The 22634-nt window shown below is 37.2% G+C and overlaps 2 protein-coding genes across 2 annotated transcripts in view; one reads left to right on the forward strand and one right to left on the reverse strand.

Annotated features, from left to right (window-relative positions):
• Window positions 1-3236, forward strand: part of TTC14 (tetratricopeptide repeat domain 14) — a 12415-nt gene extending 9179 nt beyond the window's left edge. The window contains 2 exon segments of the mRNA XM_010000023.1: window positions 1709-1818; window positions 2276-3236. Of these exon segments, the coding sequence (XP_009998325.1) occupies window positions 1709-1818; window positions 2276-3236 (1071 nt within the window).
• Window positions 3237-4682: 1446 nt separating this feature from the next.
• CCDC39 (coiled-coil domain containing 39) overlaps window positions 4683-22634 on the reverse strand; it is a 24676-nt gene continuing 6724 nt past the window's right edge. The window contains exons 2-20 of the mRNA XM_010000034.1: window positions 22138-22257; window positions 21221-21367; window positions 20007-20165; window positions 18963-19055; window positions 18749-18877; window positions 17697-17888; window positions 16064-16167; window positions 15589-15721; window positions 14096-14290; window positions 13232-13396; window positions 11836-11973; window positions 10372-10580; window positions 8985-9105; window positions 7714-7873; window positions 6741-6847; window positions 5978-6118; window positions 5660-5839; window positions 5432-5520; window positions 4683-4830 (exon numbers count right to left, since the gene is read on the reverse strand). Of these exons, the coding sequence (XP_009998336.1) occupies window positions 4683-4830; window positions 5432-5520; window positions 5660-5839; window positions 5978-6118; window positions 6741-6847; window positions 7714-7873; window positions 8985-9105; window positions 10372-10580; window positions 11836-11973; window positions 13232-13396; window positions 14096-14290; window positions 15589-15721; window positions 16064-16167; window positions 17697-17888; window positions 18749-18877; window positions 18963-19055; window positions 20007-20165; window positions 21221-21367; window positions 22138-22257 (2730 nt within the window). The remainder of the gene's footprint in view (window positions 4831-5431; window positions 5521-5659; window positions 5840-5977; window positions 6119-6740; window positions 6848-7713; window positions 7874-8984; window positions 9106-10371; window positions 10581-11835; window positions 11974-13231; window positions 13397-14095; window positions 14291-15588; window positions 15722-16063; window positions 16168-17696; window positions 17889-18748; window positions 18878-18962; window positions 19056-20006; window positions 20166-21220; window positions 21368-22137; window positions 22258-22634) is intronic.

Raw genomic sequence — 22634 nt, forward strand, 5'->3', positions numbered from 1 at the left:
AAAGAGCAAATAACTGTTAACCCTGTCAGCTAAAGCAAGAATAAGAATATTCCACCACACAAGCATGATTACTAATGTTAAAACATTCTGTGAATACAAACGTGCAAAACGTGAGACACTTGCACAAGCCAAACATTCCATACCATTGGATCAGCCAGATCCTTGTTATTTGGAGTGGTTATGAAAAGATACAGTAACAGCAGTCAAAACTAACTCACAGGAATGTCACAAGAGGGGAAATTAAGAGATGCTTCAAAGGGAAGTGACAGGAGGTGGAAGGGTGGGTGGACAGGCAGTTTTCAGCTTTCTCCTCTGCTGTCTGTTTTTCCTCCCTCTTTTCTTGCATGCAGCGTGTTTCCCAGGTGAGCCCTGGTGGGGCTCTCTGTTAATCTGAATTGTTGTCTTTTTTCTTTTGTTTACCTCCTTTACTTGTGTTGTCTTCCAGAGAGGATCAAAGAGTAAAACAGCACTGAGGAGCAGGCTTGTTTTGTTCTATGCTTCTGCATGTAAGGAGTTACATAGACTGGGTAGATGATGGCCCTAGTCAGTTCTTCAGTTGGTGGAGCCATAATGCTGACAGGCTATGTTGAAAAAAGGGGGAAGAGGAGATATGACAATCTTTTTAATAAAACTGAACTACATCATAGCTAAACCATTGTTGGCTGCATTAAAAAGAGGTGTCAGTCTCAGCTAAAATTATGAAGAATATTGTCAGCAAGAAGGAGACCAATTTTACTCTCCTTTTGCATTTTCTTGATATAACAGGTCATTGCTGCAGCAGATGAAACCCAGGGTACCAGTTACTGTTTGATGATTTGCAAGGTGTTAGCTGCTACTGAGGGTTTCCTTTGTTGTGTCTGTTGTTAAGTTTTGAAAACAATAGACTCTTTAACTCCCTCTCAGTGTGAATTAGACCTACTCTTTATGGCTATAGAAGGCAGAACTATGATCTCTAATAGACTTAATTAGTTTAAGGATTATTCATTTGATGAGATATTCTTGCATTTACCTTTATTTTCATACCTAAGTCTGATACTATCACTGTTGTGCTAGAATGGCTGAAACAGCCCTGAGGTCTTTTTTCCTGTAATACTGATTATGTGTTTTTCTCCAATGCATTTTCTTCTGAATTGGACCGTTGTTGCTGTATCTGACACCTGGTGCTGCTCATCACCAACAAACCCTTGGAACATGATTTCTTACGTAAACTATGCCTCAAACTGGTCTGTGAAATTGTTACAAAACGGTTTGTATTGAAACATGGCCAACTTGGATACATTTTTAAATGGGTTCTGCCATGTTTTACTTGTGAACTACAATAATGATACTTTCCCTCTAACCTTTCTCTTTTTTTTCCCCCACCCTTCTTCTTTTCTCTGTGTTGGCAATATTGTGTTTTTCTTGCATATTCTGTCTATCCCTTTTGGGCTCCATGCTTCCTGGTGTGCTGGATCACGGGTACCACTGCAATGGCTGGTTGAATATATTTTTTAAATGGAATAAAAACTGCAATATGGTCCTTAATGTAAACCTGATTATCACAATGGCTAATGCCAAACTCCTGAAAAATATTAATTCTTGATCTGGGAATCCTGGTAAAACATCCCTGGTGTAATTATACATTTGAATGGGGTTGGGGGCTTGGGGAAAAATACCCGTGTTAACACTTCTAATGTAACTTTTTTTATGATGCTTGGGTTCAAAAAAGAAATCTTTGGAAATGAGGGAGAAACAAGCTGCCAAAGAAGCGAGACAGAAAGAAAAGAAAGTAGAAACAAGTGCAGAAAAATTGCGTAAGCTCTTAAAAGAAGAAAAAAGGTAACTTTGTTATATTCAGCATACTAATTGTGTGGTAAAAAGTACAGATAAGACTATGGGCAGTTCATTTCCAGACAGGTTGTCCAACAGTAAGCTAGGTAAGCTGCTTTTTCTCCAGATATTTTTGTGTATAGAGTCCTTCAGTGCATAAAACCTTTAATGGAGATATATGTGGAAGAGAAGTTGTTTCCACTATACTTCACAACATGAAGTATTTGCAAAGTGTAATGCCATATTAATCTGGGAAAGATGCCTTTTATAGCAAACTGTTCAGGGCATTTAATCTTATTTCTTTGATAAAGAAAAGACATTTGGAATTGTCTTGCCAGGTGAGGCTCAGTTTCCATTCATGCCTTACAATCCAATTTCACCCAAACTCTGGGGAATACAGATTCTTTCTACATGGAATTTTTGCCTGATACTGAAGATTATCTCACAGATTAATTAAATTTTTTAGGTTGAAGAAGAAAAGGAAAGTGTCAACTTCCTCCTCTTCATCATCATCATCATCAAGTGATTCTTCATCAGATGTCTCAAATTCTTCCTCCTCCTCTTCCTCAGCTCACAAGAAACATAGGAAAAAGCATCGGAAGAGATCTGCGTCTGCCCACAGCTCCAAAAAATGCTCATCTAGAGCTTCTTCTCATTATAAAGATCAGATAAAGAAAGAGGAGTGGTATTTGCCTCCGGCTGATACCTCTGCTTCCTTTCTTAACCAAAATTTTGAAGTGGAAAAACTGCTGGAAAGGCAGGACAGCTTAGTGTGTCCCAAAAAAGAGGTAAAAGAGAAAGACAGACACTATTCTTTTTCAAGGACTTCAGGTGATGATGAAGACACTTTTGGAGGTAGGTCTGAAGATTCAAGAGATTCTTACAGTAGCTCTAGAACTCTGCCAAGTAGTAGCAAAACTGAAAAATATGGTAAGACAGATAGATTTTTCTCCAGTTGGAGAGGATCTTCAGGTTCTTATCATAAATCAGATGATAAACCCAGGACACATTATTTTAGGACATCAGAAAGGGATGTAGAGTGGAGAAGAGAGCCATTTAAAAAATATGGCTTGGGTCAAGACAGGTATTCTGTGTCTCCAGCAGGGTCTGACTATTCTGGCAAGTCAGTGGGAAAGCACAGATCATATTCTAGTACCTGCGTACGTGAAGGTGAGAAAAGTTATGACTGTGGTAGGCACATGTTAAATCAGCACAAAAATGAAAGTGAGTATAAGAGTAAGAGAAGTAGTTATGAGGAGACACCTAAAACAAAGGAACCAGATGAAGAAGTGTCTTGTAATGACACAGCACAACCAGAAAGTGGCATTAAAAGAAACCTGCCCCAAAACTTAGTTAACATATTCAATCAAATAGCTGAGTTTGAGAGGGAAAAAGGTAGTAAGCAAAAGAAACAGTGAAGTACCTAAAAATATAGTATTTTGGTGAGTGTAGTTAAATCAACTTTCATTCAAGTATCTGTTGAGGAGCCGCATGTGAGGGGTCAGAGAAAAGGCAAAATTTGTTCTGTCTTACAGAATGTCTCAGAATACTTTGAGATTGTATTGTGGAAAGAGATGCAAGGATACCTCACATAAAATACCAGTTATTTAAAATTTAAGTCTCCTGTGTTCTTAATCTGGGATGTTCCTGTACAATATTCTCTGGCTGATGGGTTGAAATCGTCTGATACCCCTGGGCTGTAGTTAGCTGTAACTCACACAAAATAGGCACTGTAACAACAGGCGTGTTTTGGTTTGGTTTTCTTGTCCCCTAGGGTACTTCTGACTGTTGATAGTTTTGTATCAAACTTAGCTTCCAGCTACAGAAGGGTGATCAGTGAATAAAAGTCATGTGCCGTCAATGTACATAGCTGATTTGATCATTACATTTTCTGAGTTTTTCGTAATTCTTCATCTTTCCTTGATATTTTGGTTAATGTTGCTGGGATGTTTCATACTGGTGCACTGGTGCTGTGTACTGCATGGGTGGATGGAACCCTCCAGTGTCTGTGAAGGCAAGTGTATTCCATTCTTTAAATGCATCCAGCATGTTCTCTAAGTAATGTAAAAAAAGCCAAACCAAACTGAAGAAGTTTTAACACAGTGTTTATTTTGTAGGTAAGTTCAACTGCAAGCCTTTGGTTTTTTTTGCTTTTAGCTATTTGCTTTACAGCTAGCCTGAAGGCAACAGTTGCAATGCTGTGGAAGAAGTTGTGCTCTGTTTACAGTGAGATCTCCAAAGATGGTTGGCAGAAGATGCTAAGGAGCTACTATCTGGCAGACTAGAGAATGCCAGTTGTACTTCAGCTGCAAGTTTTCCAAACAATTCCATAGATAGAGGCCAGTTGTAAAAGAAGTCCTTTGTAGTTTTGAACAGAAAAAGTAGTTTCACTGACTTTCATCATACACTGTCATTGTTCAATTAATATACGATCTGAAGTGATGGTATGATAGTCAAGGCTGATCTTGAAATGAAGCATATGCTTTCTTTCCTAGGTTATTGCAATACAGTCTATTTTGACAGCAGTGAAGATGCCAGTTTACAAAAATTAATGCCTTTAACATAACTCTTTTTCATTATAAGATAAGTGAATTAATAACTTTTGAGGGGTTTTGCCTATCTTTAGTTTTTCAACAGCAAAATGATGAAGTAAGGTAAAGGTTACTTCATCTTATTCTATAAAGCATATGCTTAATACTTCTAGATAATTTCTTGCATACTGTAGAAGAAAGTCAAAATATAAATTTCTGATATAAATTAATGCTAAGACTAAGTTAATGCTAAGACCTTGTTAAAGAAATAACAGATTAACAAATTAAGAAGTCCTAACTAGAGTGAAGCCTTTAGCTTGGCCTTCAAAAGATTCCTTAGGGCTATTTTTTGCATTCATAAAGAGCAGAGGTGCTTGCTTTGCTGGGTGGCTCTGAGTCAACAGCAGCCGCTTCAGGGCTGGTAGGCAAGCTCAGATTTATGACTTTGAGTGAAGTCTGACTAGAGCCTGACCTTGTGCTTCTGCAGGATCTGAAAGACAAAAATTTACTCATCAGCATACAGAAATTCTTATATCTCAATCAGAGCTTCTAATGGTGGCTTACAGTAAAGCCACCCAGAAGCAGTGTTTACTCCAGGGAAGATTCCCTACAAAGATCTTGGTAGACATTAACACTAATCATTTAAGTAACCTGTGGGAATGTTGCTAGAGCAGGACTGATTCAACACGTTACATCCATGATTAGTTGAAGATATGTTGAACCAGGGGGAAAAAAGTATCAGTAATACACGTCTGCCTGCCTTATTTTATAGGAAAGGGAGCTCAAAATGCCAACTGCAAAATGTGGCTGGAGTTCAAACTTGTGCTTTTACAGTGTGAAACCACTTCATTAGAGCACAGTTAGCAAAAGTCAATACAATTATGTAATTACTGTTTTTGTTTAAACTGTGATGGATGCTGAAGCAAACTTAGTGGGACAATATAAGGAGAATGTTTTGATAGAGTGTTCAGGAAGTAGAGATGAGATTGAGAACACCTTCAGGAGTGAGGAATTCTGTCATTTAAGAACTAATTTTGGTGGTTTTAACTTTAAAACCAACCAACAAACAAAACAACAGTGCTAGCACTTACGGGGTAGAAGCTCCTGAGCCATGTGTGGATGGTGCTCGAGAACTTCGACTACTACCAGCAGAAGCAACTGTGGGAAGCTCTAAATTGGCCTAGAAAATTTGGAAGGAAAAAAAGTTGACTAAAGTGTTGTATAATAGGACTGCGTATATCAGGAGAGTTTCTAATCCTTTGTAGTTGAAGAGATGTTGAAAGCACCAGGATTTTGGTGGCACTTAACTGGAAGCTCACCTGTTTAAAGTACATTTGAAAGGGTGTCATTAAATCAGGATTTGCTTCTAGAACCTCAGCTAACAATTTGTCGATGGTTTTTTTGAAGCTTTTCAAGTCACGAAGATCAATGTCTCTTTCTTCCTGAGTTTCTGTTTTAGTTTTCTTCAGAGACCGAATTTCTCTGGATAGTCTGGAACACTTTTAACACAAATTATTTTTAAAACATTACCATGATGAAAATACAACACTTCGCCAGAAATCTGCTAAATTGACATTGGTTGGTTTCAACCATGCTACTGTCTTTACAGTTACGTTGTCATTAATGAATATACAAACCTGTTTTATAGCTCTTTCTAGTTTTAGTTTCTGTTCTTCAATGTCTTTGTTCAGCTGCAAAATAAGAGCTTGTTTTTCCTTGTTTTGCTCTTGGAGGAGGGCCTTCTGCTTCAGTACTTGATCAACATTTCTTTCCATGCTCTGCAAATTCATTTGAACAATAGTTTTAGTTTATAGAGAAGTTCTGATATCCTTTCACTTTTCATATTACTTTGTGAGAGGGTCTGTTATCACTACTACTTGTTTATAAATGTAGCTTGAGCAATTAGTACTAATGATAACACAATTCAGAACTTTTTACCTGTCAGACTATTTAGTAGATAAAAACCTGGATAAAGAGACCACTAGGTGATTTAAGAGTCTTTAAAAAATTACTTGGAAGGTAATGTTATTGAAGTTATAGGTGTGTATTTTCAGATGTGCCCATGACTAGCATCTACAAGGGATTTACTTGGCTTTCTTTAGTTAAAGTAATACCATTTAAACTGAAGCACAATTAAGGCTAATAAAACATAATGTGTTCTCCTAGAAAAAAACTGGAGCCTAGATCCCTTAGGACACAAGATGTGTGGCTTTTAATCTTTGCAGCACTGGGCAGGATGATACAGTACTGTGGGGTATGCTGCACAGTGTGTTTTCCTAGATGCCAGAAAAGAGCATCTGGAATTTTGAACCATGTGGCTACAGAAATAATTTCCTCCTCTTTCACTAGGGTTTAGCTACATGCTGCAGCCTTTCCTTTTTGACTGGAACTTCTGCCTACCTGAATATCTTCCTGAAGTTCCCTGATCCGTCTTTGCTTGTTTCTGTGTTCTTCAGCAGCAGCCCTTTTCTCCTCCTCTAGTTTTAGTATTTCCTTATACTCCTCACCTGTGATCCCAAACAATGAGGCAGCATTAATGCTGGACAAGCAGTGCATACAACTCAATTTTCACTTCAAAATAAGTTGCATCACTGAGTATTACTGTATTTTCCAGAATTCTGAGGCATCTCCAGTATCTAAACCTTGTAGTTAGGTAGCCCGTATTTTAAAATCCGCTGACACTACACTAAAATATTGCCATTTAACTTTTATTCTTCCTCGTAATTTTCCCAGATGACAGGTTACTGATTTGGCCCAACCCCTTGGATCTGACAGACAATGATAATGATGATGTAGCCTAGGGGTTGGTCTTCATCACTGCAACACATGAATCTAAGCTGCCTGGGTAGTTGCTCCAGGCACAGTTTTATGCCCCAGCTGGCTCAGTGTACCACAAGCAGGGCAGCAGTGGCACAGCTTGTTCTGCTTCTGTAATTCAAATTAGTAGCTGTGTGTGATGCAGCACTATAGAGAAAGCAGGGGTTTTTGTACTATGCAAACTTGTACCCACTAGAGCTCAGTGCTTCAGTAGCACTCCTTTCTCCTGGGCACCACTTTTTTCCCCCAGTAATCATCTTAATGCTTTTGCCCCTTCCGCACACCTACTTAATGACTGTTCACAAAACTAGAGATATTAACATGTATCAGATGTAAACATGTAAAGATTAATTAATTATGCCTTACTGCACTTTCTTTTGTGCTTACTCTGCTGAACTATTGATAGTAGCATGTGAATTACATTCCCTTTTGCTACTATCAGTTTAGTCTGTCTTGGAGATTACTTCTTTTGTACCATGGAAGTTCCCCACTATATTCCTGGGTTACACCATCCCCCATAATTCACAGGGCAAATAGCAATTTCTGTTTTACATACTTGTCTCAGCGACTGCCTTGAAAGAGTTTCGGTAATTGCTGTTGCAGTTATTAATAATACACAAAGTGTTTTCCAGAGCTACAATTTCTTTTTTAGCTTTGCAGATCTTTGCATCTAAATCAAGACGTTTACATTGAAGTATTTCCTTTTCCTGTGCAGCCTGAAAATAAAAGTCATATTTTAGGTGACTGATAATATTAGGAAAATTATCCAGAAAAAAAACCCTGCATAATTTAGGAGTTAAAATCCTAGGTAAATATGGTGCTTATATCTGTGTTGTCAGGCTTGAACTGAGATTTGAGTTACTAGGTAACTGGAAGGTGTAGTTACTTACAGTATTGGAAGGTTTTGGAAGTATTTAATTCCAGTGCATTTCATTCTAGGTATCTGCTACTCCATCTGTGCTCACAAAGACCTGATTAGCAGTAGCCAGTTTGTCTCAGAAGTACTCACTTGAAAGTCTTCATTTATTTGGTCAATGAGATTTAAGGAACACAGACAGCTGGTGAAGAGAGGGGTTTTTACTATAGCCCTCAGAAAATCTGGTATGGTGAGAAGTGTCCATAGTTGGAAAGGGAATACACCCACAGTGACTACAGGGATTTACTGAGGGTCTTCTGCTGTGCTGGATCTCACAATAAACAGAAATACCCTTGTTAAGAAATTTAACAGTTAATGAGAAAAAGATGGACTTCAGATCCAAAATGGCAGCTAAAAACATTTTGCTTGAACAGGAAATTGGAGAATTTGTGGAGATGAAAAAGAAGAGATATTTATTCCAGAGTCAGGGTATTGCATTATGGATAAAGAGTGTTGGTTTTTTGCAGGTTTGGATTTCTTAAAAAAAAAGTAGGCAAAAAGGAGAAAGTTGACATTCTTCAAGGTGTAAATGTCATCTGATTAAATAAATATGGAAAAATAACTTAAAAATAAGTTAAATAATACTTAAAAATAAGATCATGTGAGACTGGGATGAAGTGTTGAATTTACAGCAGATTACCGTGTGACTTCTTGTGTATTTGTACATTAATGAGCACTGAAGTGAAAATTTTCAAACTACTCAAAACTAAAGCTCCACTGACACTCGAACTGACCATGGAGATTCATGTGAAATTGCTGTATCATTTAAGTAACTAACATTGTCAGCTAACGTAAAACAATGGGCTGAAAGTAAACAGTAGGCAAAGAGGTTGTCTTAGATACTTGAATAGAGCCCAGGGAAATCTGTAGCATAAATACTTGAATTATAATGAATTATGTTAATAAAATACCTTCCTTAGATAGTAGATAGGAGGTTCTTCCTCTTCGTCAGGTGGCATCAAGCCAGCAGTAAGAACTTTGTACCTGCATTTCAGTCTATCAATTTTACTCAGGCGATCTTGAAGTTTAGTACTGGTTTATTGGAGGAAAAAATAAACAGGCTGAGAAAATGTTTGGTAGTGTCTTGTGGGCAGTTCTTGCTATAGCAAATGAAATTACTGGTGTTATTTTAACAGTATGCACACATACCGGGAAGTAGGCAGGAAAGCAGTTGTGCTGCTACTATTTTTTGTTCCTTTTAGTGTTCTTCCAGTCCAAATCATCCATTTTTCTGGTTAGTTACACTTGTTTTGCAGTTCTATACCTAGTCAAATCTATATTCATACTCCAGATCCCTGTGTCCTGAGAGGCTGTGTCACAGTCCTCCCCAAACATTTTTAAAGGTTTGTGCAGCTGTAGGATTTAAATGCTAAGCTGCCCCCTGCTGATACTATCTTAATATTGCCATTACTAGACGAGCATCAGCAACAGTAGGCAACAACCCCAAATCAAATTACATGGAAGTATCAATTAGGTATGTAATTATCAAAGGAAAAAAGCCACACAGTCTGCACCCTCAGTGAGCAGTTAAGCTCCAGTCACACTAAATCACTCTTAATTTCCTCTTGTGTGGGGTGTGGTTAGCAGAGGAGTGAATAAAAAGCCTGCTAGACATCAGCAGTTCAGCTGCTGAAGTGTTGATTTTTGGCTGGAGATGGATACAGGGATTTCAGGGCTAAAACTGTCTCAGATACTTTGCACTGATTGTTACAGAAGGGAAAAGTAATTTCATATGTGGTTGCTTTGTCACAGGGAACATACGTAATTCAGAAGATTTAATGTTGTTAAACACAACAGAGAGCTCATTTGTTAAAAAGGGGGGAAAAACCCCAAACAAACCAAACCACCCCAAACCAAAAAAAAACCAAAACAGACTTTGTGAATTAGTCAAAGAAATTACAAGTTTATCAAACAGTTGGGAGTAAACCCTCTAACTTTTCTGTTTAAAAAATTTAGTCATACCTCCAGTCATATGATTTCACATTTCCTAATTATTTTGAAAAATGCATGGCATTTACTTTAAGATGATGTCTGCAACTGGGGTTTCCTCTCTGTGAGTTCATCTCTATCAGAAGAAACAGTCATCTTTTGTCCACCAAGTGGTTAAAGCCGTAGGCTGCATTTTGCAGAAAGGATCCCTTGCTAGCCTCAGCTGTCTCGGTATGTAAGTTTGGGCAAGAGTTCTTTCATCTTCAGTTTCTCTAACTGGAGAAACTGGGTAAAACACTTCTCTTTTTCACTAAGTCCCCATATAAAATGTATTCAATACAAGTTACAAGTTTACTTTGTATCAGTTACCGTATGTGTTGCACTTCCCGCTCCTCAAGTCTTATCTGGGAATCCAGCATTGCCTTATGAATCCTAATTTCCTCAGTTCTTTGTGCTATTGCTTTATTTAACTCCAACTTTTGTTTTTCCACTGTTTGAACTTTCTCTGCCTTATCACGCAGAATATCTTGAAGACGGTTCAATTCTAGTTTTAAGAGATTCTCTTCAACCATCATATCCTAATAAACACCAAAAAGGTCTCAAAATAAGAATTTTTTTCAAAAGAATAAAAGTTAATTATTTTATAGAGCCTCCATTATTTTATACTTAATGTATATTCAACTGTGAGAATAATTTTGCTCTGCATTTTAAAATGTTCTCACCTTCTCATTTGCTAACAGTTTACACGGTGAGTGAGACAGGGAGAGGTTGTTTCCTGAAAGGTTTTACACATTCATCAGACTTTCTAATTCAGACTGAGTTATGGGTTGTTAGACTTTTCCAGCTACAATCTTTTTTTTTTTAATTTGGAGGTTTCAAAGAAGTTAATCAGACCTTTCAATGAACTTTCTGAAGCAGTTAATATCTCATTTGAACCATTCTAACTGTCTTGGAATATGTTCTAGATTCTGTAGGTCTACAAGTCATCTTGATCTATGATCAAATTCAGATAGACCAAAGCTTATGAAAAGGAGCAACTGGTGAACTTTATGAGCCCACACATACTTTGAATCATTAAAAAAAAATAAAAATAAGAAAATCTTATGGATCCCAAACTCTGCACTATTTTTTCTCCAAGTTCTTTTATGCCACCAGCTTCTTTCTTTTGTTCCCCTGAATTTCATCCCCAAAGAAAAGTCCCAGGTTAGGGAGAGTTTTTATTGAGGCTTAATGCTTCCTTTGGGAAAGCAAAAGCTTCTTGCAGAAAAGAAGTAATTAGAAGGTTTGAAACTGTTTTTGTTTATCAAAATAAGAGGACTTCCATTTTATTTTTAATTCCTTAAATTTGAATATAGATAGACCCAAGCCATCTGCTGGAAAAAAATCTCTCAATTTAATAACAAAACTGAGCCACGTTTGATAGCTGGCATCACAGATTTGGCACAAAAATGCACAGCTAGGTAAAGACATCCTTGAACAGTAAATATACTTTATATTGTAAAGGCAACTGTTCTCAGAAAAAAAACCAAACACGGACCAGGTAAATACTGTGGTGCAAGTAATGTGTGATTAAACTGATAGCCCAAACAAACTTTATGCTGTATACAGAGGAGAAACAACATTTTGTCTAGTAAGGTAATAGTGATGAAAAATAGCAATGAAAAGTTTGGGAAGGAAGGTGAAAGTCAAGAAAGCTACAAAGAGGGTTCTTACGAATATAATGATGTAGCACTGTGGAAGGCAGACAACAGACTTCATGTCAAGTCATGAGTTTATATGTTTTCAAACAAACTGTATTTGCTGTATTAGCAAAATTTCAAAAAAATACTGTACCTGCTTAGTGGCTTTAGCTTTTTTTAACTCCTTATCTGATCTGTCATTGAAAAGCTCTAGTTCCTTTATCTTGGTTGTTAACCCATCCGTTTCTTCTCCTGTCTTAGCCATTTCTCTCTTGATTAAATTGACATCACTCTGTTTCCAAACAAGTCATATTTATTTCAGCAAATGTAGGATGCAACAAAAGCTACCAGTTAATTTTAAATTAGATCTTTTGAAGTCCTGGAACCAGGAACCATATTCTTGTGTCCATCTGCTGCTCTGCAAACAGTGCCTAGAGCACTGCAGGAGTCCTCACACAGTGTTGTTGCAATATTAATGTCATTGTTTTATTTGGAGTGTAGTGATTGTTCTTTATACAATATGGATCTTTCAGCCAGTCAGGAGGTTCCAATACAATCATGTTTTTTGGTCTAAATAGAAAAATCTCCTGCTGTGTCTGACCATGACTTTGATACTAGTACTTTGTCTTCATAAAACCGTCTATCTTTGGTAACACTCCAGAGTATGAATAAATTCCTGGAGTTGTGTTTCAGTGTTTGATTACACCCAAGGCTCAAATTTTGCATCTCTTCAAAACCAAAGTGTGGGCATCAGTTGCCCAACATGAAGCCTTGTTATTGCATGGATCTCCAGTTAAAGGCCTCTGCTATAAGCAGTTTCTTCCCTTCACTCAATTGATCAATTTTTTTCTTAACTATAATTTTGAGAATGTTGTTGTTATGTTTTATTAAAAAAACTGACATTTGTCTTTGCATAGTTTCTTTTTGAAAAGAGGTTTCTAAATGTGCTAAAATGTGGCTCATTAATGAATACATTTCTTCTGAAAAGAAATGCAAATGATAAATTGGCTGCAGAATAACTGACTGGTGCAGATCTACAGGAAAGGTCAGTGCATTTTCTTTTATAGAATTACTTACAGTCACTACATAGTTGAAGACTGGAGAACAAGCATATATATGCAAAATTCTCACAGAAAAACAGTATTTCTGAATTCTACATCAGGATGGGGTCAACTAACTCAAATACTGTACTTTCAGTTGAGTCATGTTACTTGGTATAGAGTAGCATCACAGAATAACATTCTATTTCTACATGGTCCTAAAGATGAATTCAGACATTGCAAGCAGTCAGTCACATCTTGAAATGAAAGCTAAGTTTGCCTTTCCAACATCCCACTGCTTGTCTTCATGCTAAGGTGTCTCAATTGTGCATTAATGACCCGTTTTTGTGGAAGGTACAGGGAATGTATGATATTTTCCACATGGGCTAATGCAAAGTTCAGAAATCTTATAATCTGATACCAAATGTATTAATTACTAAAGCCCAATCTACTTAATCTGCTGAGGCTTCTAGATGTTACACAGTCAACCTGATGTTCTAAGGAAGTTACCTGAAGTTTCCTGTGCTGCGCTTTTAAAAGATCACAAGTATTTTTCTTCTCTTGTAAGGCTTTCTTAAGTTCAGCAATTTTTGCTTCCAAAATTTTTTTTTCATCAGAATTAACCTCCCCTTCTAACCGTGACAGCCGTCTCTGCACTTGCTGAATATAAACATCCTGTTAAAGTAATTTTAAAGACAATTAATAGTTTGAGATAATAAATTATAGCCTTTCTATAAAGCCAAAACACTGGATATTAACTTGGAGCTGAATGTTTGCACCCAATTAAGCTATTGCTTTATAATAATTGATGGCTTATAGACCTCATTAGCAAAATATTCTTAGATACCTGACGTGCAGTGATGGTTCAGGAGTAATCATCTAGAGGAATAACAAAGCATACTCAGCACAGCCTGCTGCAGGGAGGCTGACAGAGGAGTTGCCATCTTGCTGTTACCAGTGGGTGCTGATGTAAAAGAACAAATTTTCAAAGTGATGCATAGGAAATATGCACAAAATCCAATTAGTAAGTAACAGGATTTTGACATGTACCTCTTCTATTGCTTTAAACAATTACCCTGAGGTGTCTGTGATTCAGGGGGGATCAAAGTGAAGAAGTGATTTGAGAAATTGGTGGTAAAGCAGGAGATCAAAAAAATAATGACATACACAAGTGCATAATGGACATGTCACTCTTGCAAGTTTCAGTTATTTCAATTTCATCCATGCATCTAGAGACAGAAATAAATGCAGACTTCAAATTCTGCATGGCATTTCCAAAATGGTAACATGCTGACAAAAATGACAGAGCTCAGGCAATTTACTCTCATTAGACCCAGTAAACAATCATAGTATAAAGGTACTTTAATCTTTTACCTGGTTATATATTAATTCTTGTTGTTTTACTGCATCTACATCAAGTCTCTGCAGTTTACTCTTAAGATTTTTCATTGCTCTTCGCTGTCCCTCAATTTCTGCTGTAACACACTTCTCCTTCTCTTTCTGCTCCTTGAAGTCTTGAGTCTTCTTGGAAAGTACTTCTTTTAACTGGTGTAGTTCTTTTTCTTTTTCCTAGTGACAAATTAATCACTAAGTAGTGAGAACTAATTAGTAATCAATAACATAAGTAATTTCTGAGGAATTATTGCCCTCATTAATCATAGATAGGATGAAAAAGTGTCAATACTATATCCATTCATATGAACACAGAATCAAAATTATTGGCAAGAAAAGTCTTTAAATGGAAGAGAATGTGCATTTTTTTCTCTTTTTTTCTTTGACTTAAAGAGAATGTAATTTCATTTCTTTTTAAACTTGGATCCTACCCTACTATCACATGACATTGTGGGGGTTTTTTTCCCCACTGTGGGAACAGAACTCTTTTCGGCCTTTCAGAAAACTAAATTCCTGTCATCCTTTTAAAAAAACCCAACCTCCTCCTTATTGCTTCTAGCATATGTAAATATTTGGAGAAACAGAATACAAAGCTTTTCAATGGCTTATTAAAACTTGTAACTCTGTGTGTATGCACATGTATGTTCATATGTGTGTTTATGTAAATTGGAATAATTTTGTTTGAAAAATCAATGGCACTTTTTAAAATCACTTCCTTATTCTCAGGGGTGAGCTACCATGAGCACCCAAATTGGTGCAGGAAATAAGGCGTAAGTATGGTCTGTTACAGTAATGCTGAACATTTCAAGTAACCTGAAATGTACAGAAAACAAACAAAATTGAGATAATTTTCTTTTTATAACCCTAACAAGGAGGACAAACTATTCTTTCCTTCCCTCCTTCCACACCCCCACCCAAATCACCAAACACCTTCCCAACCTCAGGCCGTTCAGCACGCTATTTCCCTGCTCATTTAGCATGCTCATAGCATAGAATGTTTGGAGACATAAGCTCCAAAATACCTAAGCAACATGCAAGACTTTCAAATTTTTCACTGTTGTTACGGAACAGAAGCAAAACGTGACTGTGCAACGTTCCAGTAAATAACGGTTACTTCCATCTAGCCAAAAAGTTGTCAGTAGCTTTTAGTGGATGCCAGAGGTAAAGGCCCTGCTCAGAGCACAGATCCAGTCAGAATCCTGGGTTTATGTCCCATCTGTACAATGACAGTTCCAGCTTCCTATGTTAATATGTAGGGACACCATCTTCTCAATTACTAGGACCACTTATTTTCATCCACCGTTTTCCCAACACAGATACTGACATATGCACTTGTACCTTTGTTCAGTGTTGATGAAACAGCTCCATGTCATATTAATACTGACATTCCATTTCAAGCCATAAATGTTTCTTCTAGACAAAGCTTGCAAATTAAAATGAATCCTCATTTGCAGAAGCCATGAAAAACATTTTACCTTGACAATTTTTTGTCTTTCCATTACTATTTCTTCCATCCTCAAAGCTTTGTCTTCTGCACTGAGTGTCTCCTCAGTCACAAGCTTCAGTTTAGTGGCAAGACTTGCATTTGTTTCTTTAAGAAAGCTTAATCTAAACAGAATTACAAAATGTAACAAGTTAAATGTATGTTGCATACACAACACTGCAAAACCAAGCAGCATGCCTTACTGAGCAGCTGCCTAATAAAGCAGGCAAACCTTTACCCTATGATAAACAAGACCCTAACTGATTTTTTTGTGCCTTTTAAGATCAGGAATTAACAAGAACATTTCCTAAATTGCCCTGAGCCAGAAACTGTGCTCAGGTTCAGGACATGAAGTAACCAGAGAGTTAGAGGCTTTAATCATAATTATTTAAGATTCTTTACTAGCTTAAGGATTTGATTACATTACTAATCCTTACAAATGATATTTTTAAAGGTCTGCTTCTTACCTGGTTTGTTTTTTCTGAATTTCTTTCTTCAGGTTCGTTACTTGTGTTCTCGAAGCCTCTAGTTCAGAAGTAGTTCTGTCCACGGTGGATTTCAAAGCATCCAGCTAATAAATCACAAAATGGAGCAATCAAGTTCTTATTTACTGTGGTATGTTAAGATATTTAAAATTAGAAGGGACCTATTGAAAAATATTCAGTGCTTTCCAAATGAGAAGTGTTGCAAATTCTGAGGTGTAAATCTAATTTACATAATCTGAAAACTGGGGAAAAAATATTTCATAATTTAAAATCCAGACTGAATGATGAAGGTGCTGTGGGCTGCAGCTCTTCTCCAAGAGCATCTGTGCAAGTGGAACCAAGGTTTTATAGCACACAGCTGACTTTGGTAAGGTTCTTTGTGAACATGGAATTCTCCATATCTGCTAAGTATTGCTAACTCAAACTTTGTTGCGTACATAAAATTAGTTTGATTAAGGTAAGGGAACTCTATGACAAAAATACACAGATGTTTAATTTGGTAAAAAAGGCATGCCATCATACGCTCATAAAACAGGATAGGAATACCTGACAATCAGTAATTTGTTAGTTTTCACAGTATCACTAAATAATGTGATTGTCTTCACTTTCACAGATGAAGAAACCTTATAAAGGATCTATAGCAGGTCTCTCTGTACTCGAATGAGCAACTGGGAGGTCACAAGTTGTCAGTTGAACAGTCAGTTCCTTGTTTCTCACTTGCATGGCACAGGTGTTCTAACACCTAATAATGGGAGACTGTTCTCATTGTAACCTTAGGTAGTATTAATTGTGAAAAACACCAAGCAATAATCTCACACCTTGGAGATTAAAACCTGCCAATTCTGTGAACTCAAATTTGCCTGAATTATAGGGTAATCTACTAGCCTACTCCTTGTTTGAGCTACCTAGAGTTTAATTAGGGTATAAGTTTATAAACCCCGTTACAGAAAAGCTATTCAAACTTAAGGCAACAGCAGATGCAGGTTTTTTAAAAATCACCCAACTTGCTGACTAGGCCAGTGTTACCATTTTCTTGAGAGAAAACATACTCAGCTTTAAGTGCAAATTAAATATAAATAACATAGTACACACTGACAGCTTCAAGGATGGCCTGTTCCCAGGGCAGCCCTATCCTACTGCCCTTTGATTAGAAAGCCCTGTGAAAATGTTTGGAGTTTTTTCAATAATTTTAACCAATAATACAAGACCATCAACACTCACTTCAGAGAGCACAGGATAGGAATTATTTGGAATCTGGAGGACATTTAGCTCATCTTATACAGTACTGCAGTCTACATATGCTAATGGCAAGACATGCCTCCTTCTAAAACATGTAATAGTATTTCATCATTTAAGAGAAAATTAAGCCATTTTATACCAACACAACAGAGAATACAAGTCTCTTCACCACCATTGATGAAAGTATTAAGTTGAGGGTTCAGATCCAAATAATTATCAGTAGACCAAGAAGAGCAGAAATTGTGTTGAATTATTAAGAATCCAGCATAAAACCAGAGAAACCCAAATGCTATTTCTGTATTTCCTCCATCTAGTCAAGTGTTAGGGTTAAAAGTTATTTTCAGTCTGATTTTCTGAACTATTTGGTCATCCTTACCTCATCCTGCAGCTGAACTCTGTAAGAATCCTGTTTCTGATACTCGTTTCGGAGCTGGGCAGCTTCCCGCTCAGCCGAAGAAATTTTCTTTTCATATTCCAGATTATTAAGAGTTTCATTTACCAAAAAGGAAGTCTTCTCTTTCAGCACAGTTTCTTTATTCCTGATCTCCTGTTTTATCTCTGCTATGAGCTATCAGGATGAAAACATTTTAGATTTGCTTGCATTAGTTAAAATGGGTTAGATTAATAAAGGGTAGAACCAGAGAATAGATTGCTGTTAAGATTGCTCCTGTTGGCATGAGAGATAGCTCTGTTACCACATCATTCTTATCTTATTCTTAACTTATACTAATACATCACAACACCAAATACTGCAATTGTTTTGAATTGTATCCTTGCAAAATACATAGACCTAATACCCATATGGGCAACATAACAAAGCTGACAAAACCAAAGTTTCTCTCTTTTAGAAATTAATACTAACTCATGACACCCAACAGGATATTTCTGGGATTAGAAGAGGACTGTTGCTTCTCTCAAGAATGTACTTAAGGACCAATTTTAACCTTGATTATTTATCATAATTCTGACATAAACGTCAGTCATGCATTTGTTCACAGAAGTAGCAATGCTAATTCCTTCAATAATAAATGCTCTATTTTCTTTTTTTTCTGTTGCATCCCAGACACAGAATTCCCTCTCTGCAGTTAACTGTCCTTACACTCTTAAGAAATAACACTCTACCTTGTTGCTTCTTAGATCACAGAAAATACTGAAACTGGTCTGCTTTGCATTTTACCTTGAGACTGGGAATTAAACCTTGTGTAGTATCAAGCAGAGCACCATTACTTATACTGAGATACTGCTTTAAAAATCAGTATTTCAGTAGTATCTGAACTTTGAAACACCTTAATAAAATACAGAGGTAAACAGAAAAAGAACCCTGAACATAGAAAAGACCCAATCATTCTACATACAATGGCCAAAATTCCTATCAATATTATAGATGGAAAAGGAGGCTGAACTATGGATCAGTTATAGCAGTTTTACCAAAGCACAATGATCAATCTGTTGATCTCTTTTTTGCATCTGCTGTATTGTGTTCTCCCACTGCTTGATGACTTCTTGCCTTTCCTGATGAGCTCGGCGAAGATCTTCAGCTGTCCTGTCAAGCTCCATCTGTTTAACAGACAGCATCCCCATGATTTCTGGTTTTAAACATTTCATAGAGAAGAAGATCTCTTCAAGAAGCTTAAGCACAAACCTGAGCTGTTATGGTTTCTGTGAGCTCCCTATCAAGAGCTCTGCGCTTCTGGTTTGCTTGCGTGGTCAACTTCTCTATTTGAAGGGTTAATGCCTAAAATGATAGGATGCAAAAATAGACTTCATTTGAAAATAAATCTGTAATGTCTTATAAATTCTTATAGCTCTGCTGTAATTAGGGGTGAAAATACGGAGGCATCTATTTTACTGTGTTTTGGAGAACAAAACCCCTGAGATTCTAGCTTCCCAAATTTGTGGTTATACAAGAGGCCATTAGCTCTTGTCATCCCTTGGGACCAGACTGGAGCTAGGCCGGCGTAACCCTCCACCATGTATAAATGTGTATGTGGTGTCTTCAGCACCAGCTTTTTACTTTACTATTCCTACTATGCTGTGTGACTTGCTGACATGAATGATGTCAGGATGAGTGGCTGTGTAAGCTACAGTTTTTGGGCCAAGTAGTTAATGAGTAAAAAATCAATCTTCTCCTCCCTGTATTTAAAAGCTCAAACAAATATTAATAGGGATACTTATCTCTAAGTTATTATACTAGAAAACTAACCCTTATAGAGGCTAAACTTGTGACTGGAGTGTCTGTTTATACCATGTCATTATTCTAGGCAGCTTTACTGAAATAGCCATACTTTGTTCTCAGTAATACGAACAAATTCAGTTCTAGTGGGACAATATACATTCTTTGTTCACCTTTGGCAGGAGTTTTTGAACAAACTCCTTAATTCAGTGGCACTGTTTTCTAGACTTAATTATCCATTTGAGCACTTTCTCAGAAAAGCTCCAACTTCGATTTTACCCAGATGAACAAATCCATGGCTTCAATTTTGCTTTTCACCTTTTGTATAACCTGTCATCTCTGACCTTTAAAATGAACCTCCTATGGAATTGCTCTGTTGTGCTCAGCAGAAACCAGGTTAGAAGTGCTGTTGTACAACATATTTCTCCATCTTACTTGATTTGATAACAAAGTCTTCAAATGCTAAAATCGTTCTCTGATTTGTTTCTGAAACCTGCTGCAATGTCTGCTTACTCTTAGTTTCCCTTCATCTTGTCGTGTATACTTCTGGATTGCCATAGTATCGTTGTCTTTAGAATTCATTTCCTTTATCCAGCTCTCCAGAACTTGCTCATCACAGTTCATCTGTTCTTTTAAGTTTTCCAACTTCTTAGTGGATTCTTTTACAGTATTCTAATAAAATCAGAGATAAATTAAAGGGTTAATATTAAATGTCTAATATTTTATTTGAATGGTAATTGAAACAACCAGGTCAAGCTACTGTAATAAGTTTACAAACATCTTCTTCTCAACAGAATTGCTAGTTTTTCTTTTGTTAATTGTGTATTATATTTGAGGACTGCCAATACCCATCCTGGTCTTAAGGAAGAAACAAGACATTAATTTATCACATACTTAAAATGCAAATAATGTGCAGCAGAAAAGTCAGCTTCTGGCAAGATATACCTATAGGTGGCATATTTATTCTACATTATCAACTGATGTGAGGCATCTTAGGGTAAAGTTTCTCCCCCAAACACTAAGATTCTGTTCTTAGGTCCTTCTCCTGCATATCAATTTACAAATGGCCCCACATGACTGAAGAGACTTCCTGACACAAATGGATCCAGCTGAATCGCAAGGATCTCTTCATCATGCTACTCATTCTGAGAGACTGGAGATTCTGAACAGATTTAAGAGAAGGAAGATAGCAAATAATAGTAAAAAAAAAATTAACAGAATTTAAATTATTTGCAGTAAGAGAAAGAGACAGTTCCATTAAGCAGAAAAACACCCACATTAGACATTACTTTCTTTAATGCAAAGCAAATTTTTTACCATGAAATCATGCACCAAGTTTCTTTTATGTGAAGGAGAAGATTTTTCACCAACAGTTTAATTTTTAAACCATAAAGAAAATACCTGTGAGGATTAACAAGATGGTGATCTGGATGTGTGGGTGTATCTGGCCTTAAGGGCATTAAGAATGGCAGCCTTTCAATATCTAGTTATTATGTGCTAAGTCTTGACCAGCCTATGCAAGGAGATTCTCAGTGTCACTCAATTTACCTACACAGGGAAAAGCACCTTCAGGTCATTTATTACAGTTTGTGAGATTCAGTATAATTAGCTATATTATTCAATATCATTAACTAGTCTTTTATTATTATTGCTGTACATGCAAGTGAAGACAAGTCATAAAATCTAACTCGAATATGGGTGTTCTCTTAAAAAACTTTAAACCTTACTTCTTGACTGGTTTTCCTTTCTCTTAAGGAAACAATTTCATCTTCCAGTCGTTTAATCTCACTTTTGAGACGTCCATGTTCTCTCTCAGCAAGGGCTTTTAAGTGTTGTTCAGTTTCAATTTCATTCTCTTTGGCTTTATAAAGAGACTAGAGAATAATACAGTTCAGCATTATACAATAAACGAGGTATACACCAACAAAACCCCCTTATTTTTACATACAGCCAAACCCCAAGTCAGAGATGAGAGGATTTTGTAATGTAAATGTAAGAACTTTCAGAACAACGTTATTGTTTTGATTTTAGTATCTCAAATATATGTGTTACAACATATATATACACACCTCAAAACTCAACTATAGCACCCAAAGAACTAATAAGTTGTTCAGCTGCAGGGAAATTTCTTCAGGCTTTTTCACCTAGGATATTTTACCTGAAAGATGTGCAGCATTGCCTTGGGACTCTTTGGAAATGTAAACCACCCATTTTGGCCAGTTAACGTGGACTGCAAGCAAAGACTTACACCTTAACCATCTCAGATCATTTTTCACATCCAAGAATTAACTCTTTATTAGCACTCTACAACTAACTCTTGACCATTACAAAGACTGTACATTTGTTTTTCACCTACACTGATGTTTTATTTTCCTTGACCAACTTTTTCTTCAAAAGTCCCAATTCATGAAGATTTCTAAAATTTCTCTTCTTGGCTTTCTTCTACGTCCAACCCTTTAATTTTAAAGGTCTTTCCAATGAACATCAAATAGTATCACTGAGATAACTGTTGTTTCCTATGGAAGTCCTGAAATAATGGCCTGGCAAATGATGCTGAAAGAATACACAGGGATAGCAGCCACAGAAAGATGCTCAGGTTCCAAGTCTGTCTGACAAACTGGATCTGCCACAGGTAGTGATTTACCTGATAGAAGCTTATCTCTTGTCTGACGTTTTTCAAATGAGATGTCATTGCTTCTATTTGCTCTTCACAGTCAGTCAGCTCGTTCTGCATGTCTGCTTTTTCTTTCTGCATCTTCTGCAGCTATTTAAAAGGTAGAATTCTCAATTAACTGCTTTTACTTAAGCGCTCGTTACCTGAAACTACTTAAAAATACAGTCGCAGTGCAACCACTGATCAAAAAAAAATTAACCAGTACGCGCTACGCTTCTCCGAAGTAGCTGATTTCAGCATCAAGGGGATGGCAGAAGCACATCAGCCGAGGTGCTGCTGCCCAGGGCCAGCAGGGCCGGGGCAGGGGCAGCGCTGCCCTCGGGCCCAGCCCCCCAGCCCGGGCAGGGGCAGCTCCGGCCCCGCACACGCCCCGCGGTCCCGGCCTCGCTCCCCGTTTCCCTCCACAGAACTCGAGGGGTTTTCCTCCCTCTGGGCCCAGCCCCGGGGGTCTCTCTCTCCCCCAGCCC

Source organism: Chaetura pelagica, unplaced genomic scaffold, assembly GCF_000747805.2.
Source record: "Chaetura pelagica isolate M959 unplaced genomic scaffold, ChaPel_1.0 scaffold20, whole genome shotgun sequence".
Taxonomy (NCBI): Eukaryota; Metazoa; Chordata; class Aves; order Apodiformes; family Apodidae; genus Chaetura; species Chaetura pelagica.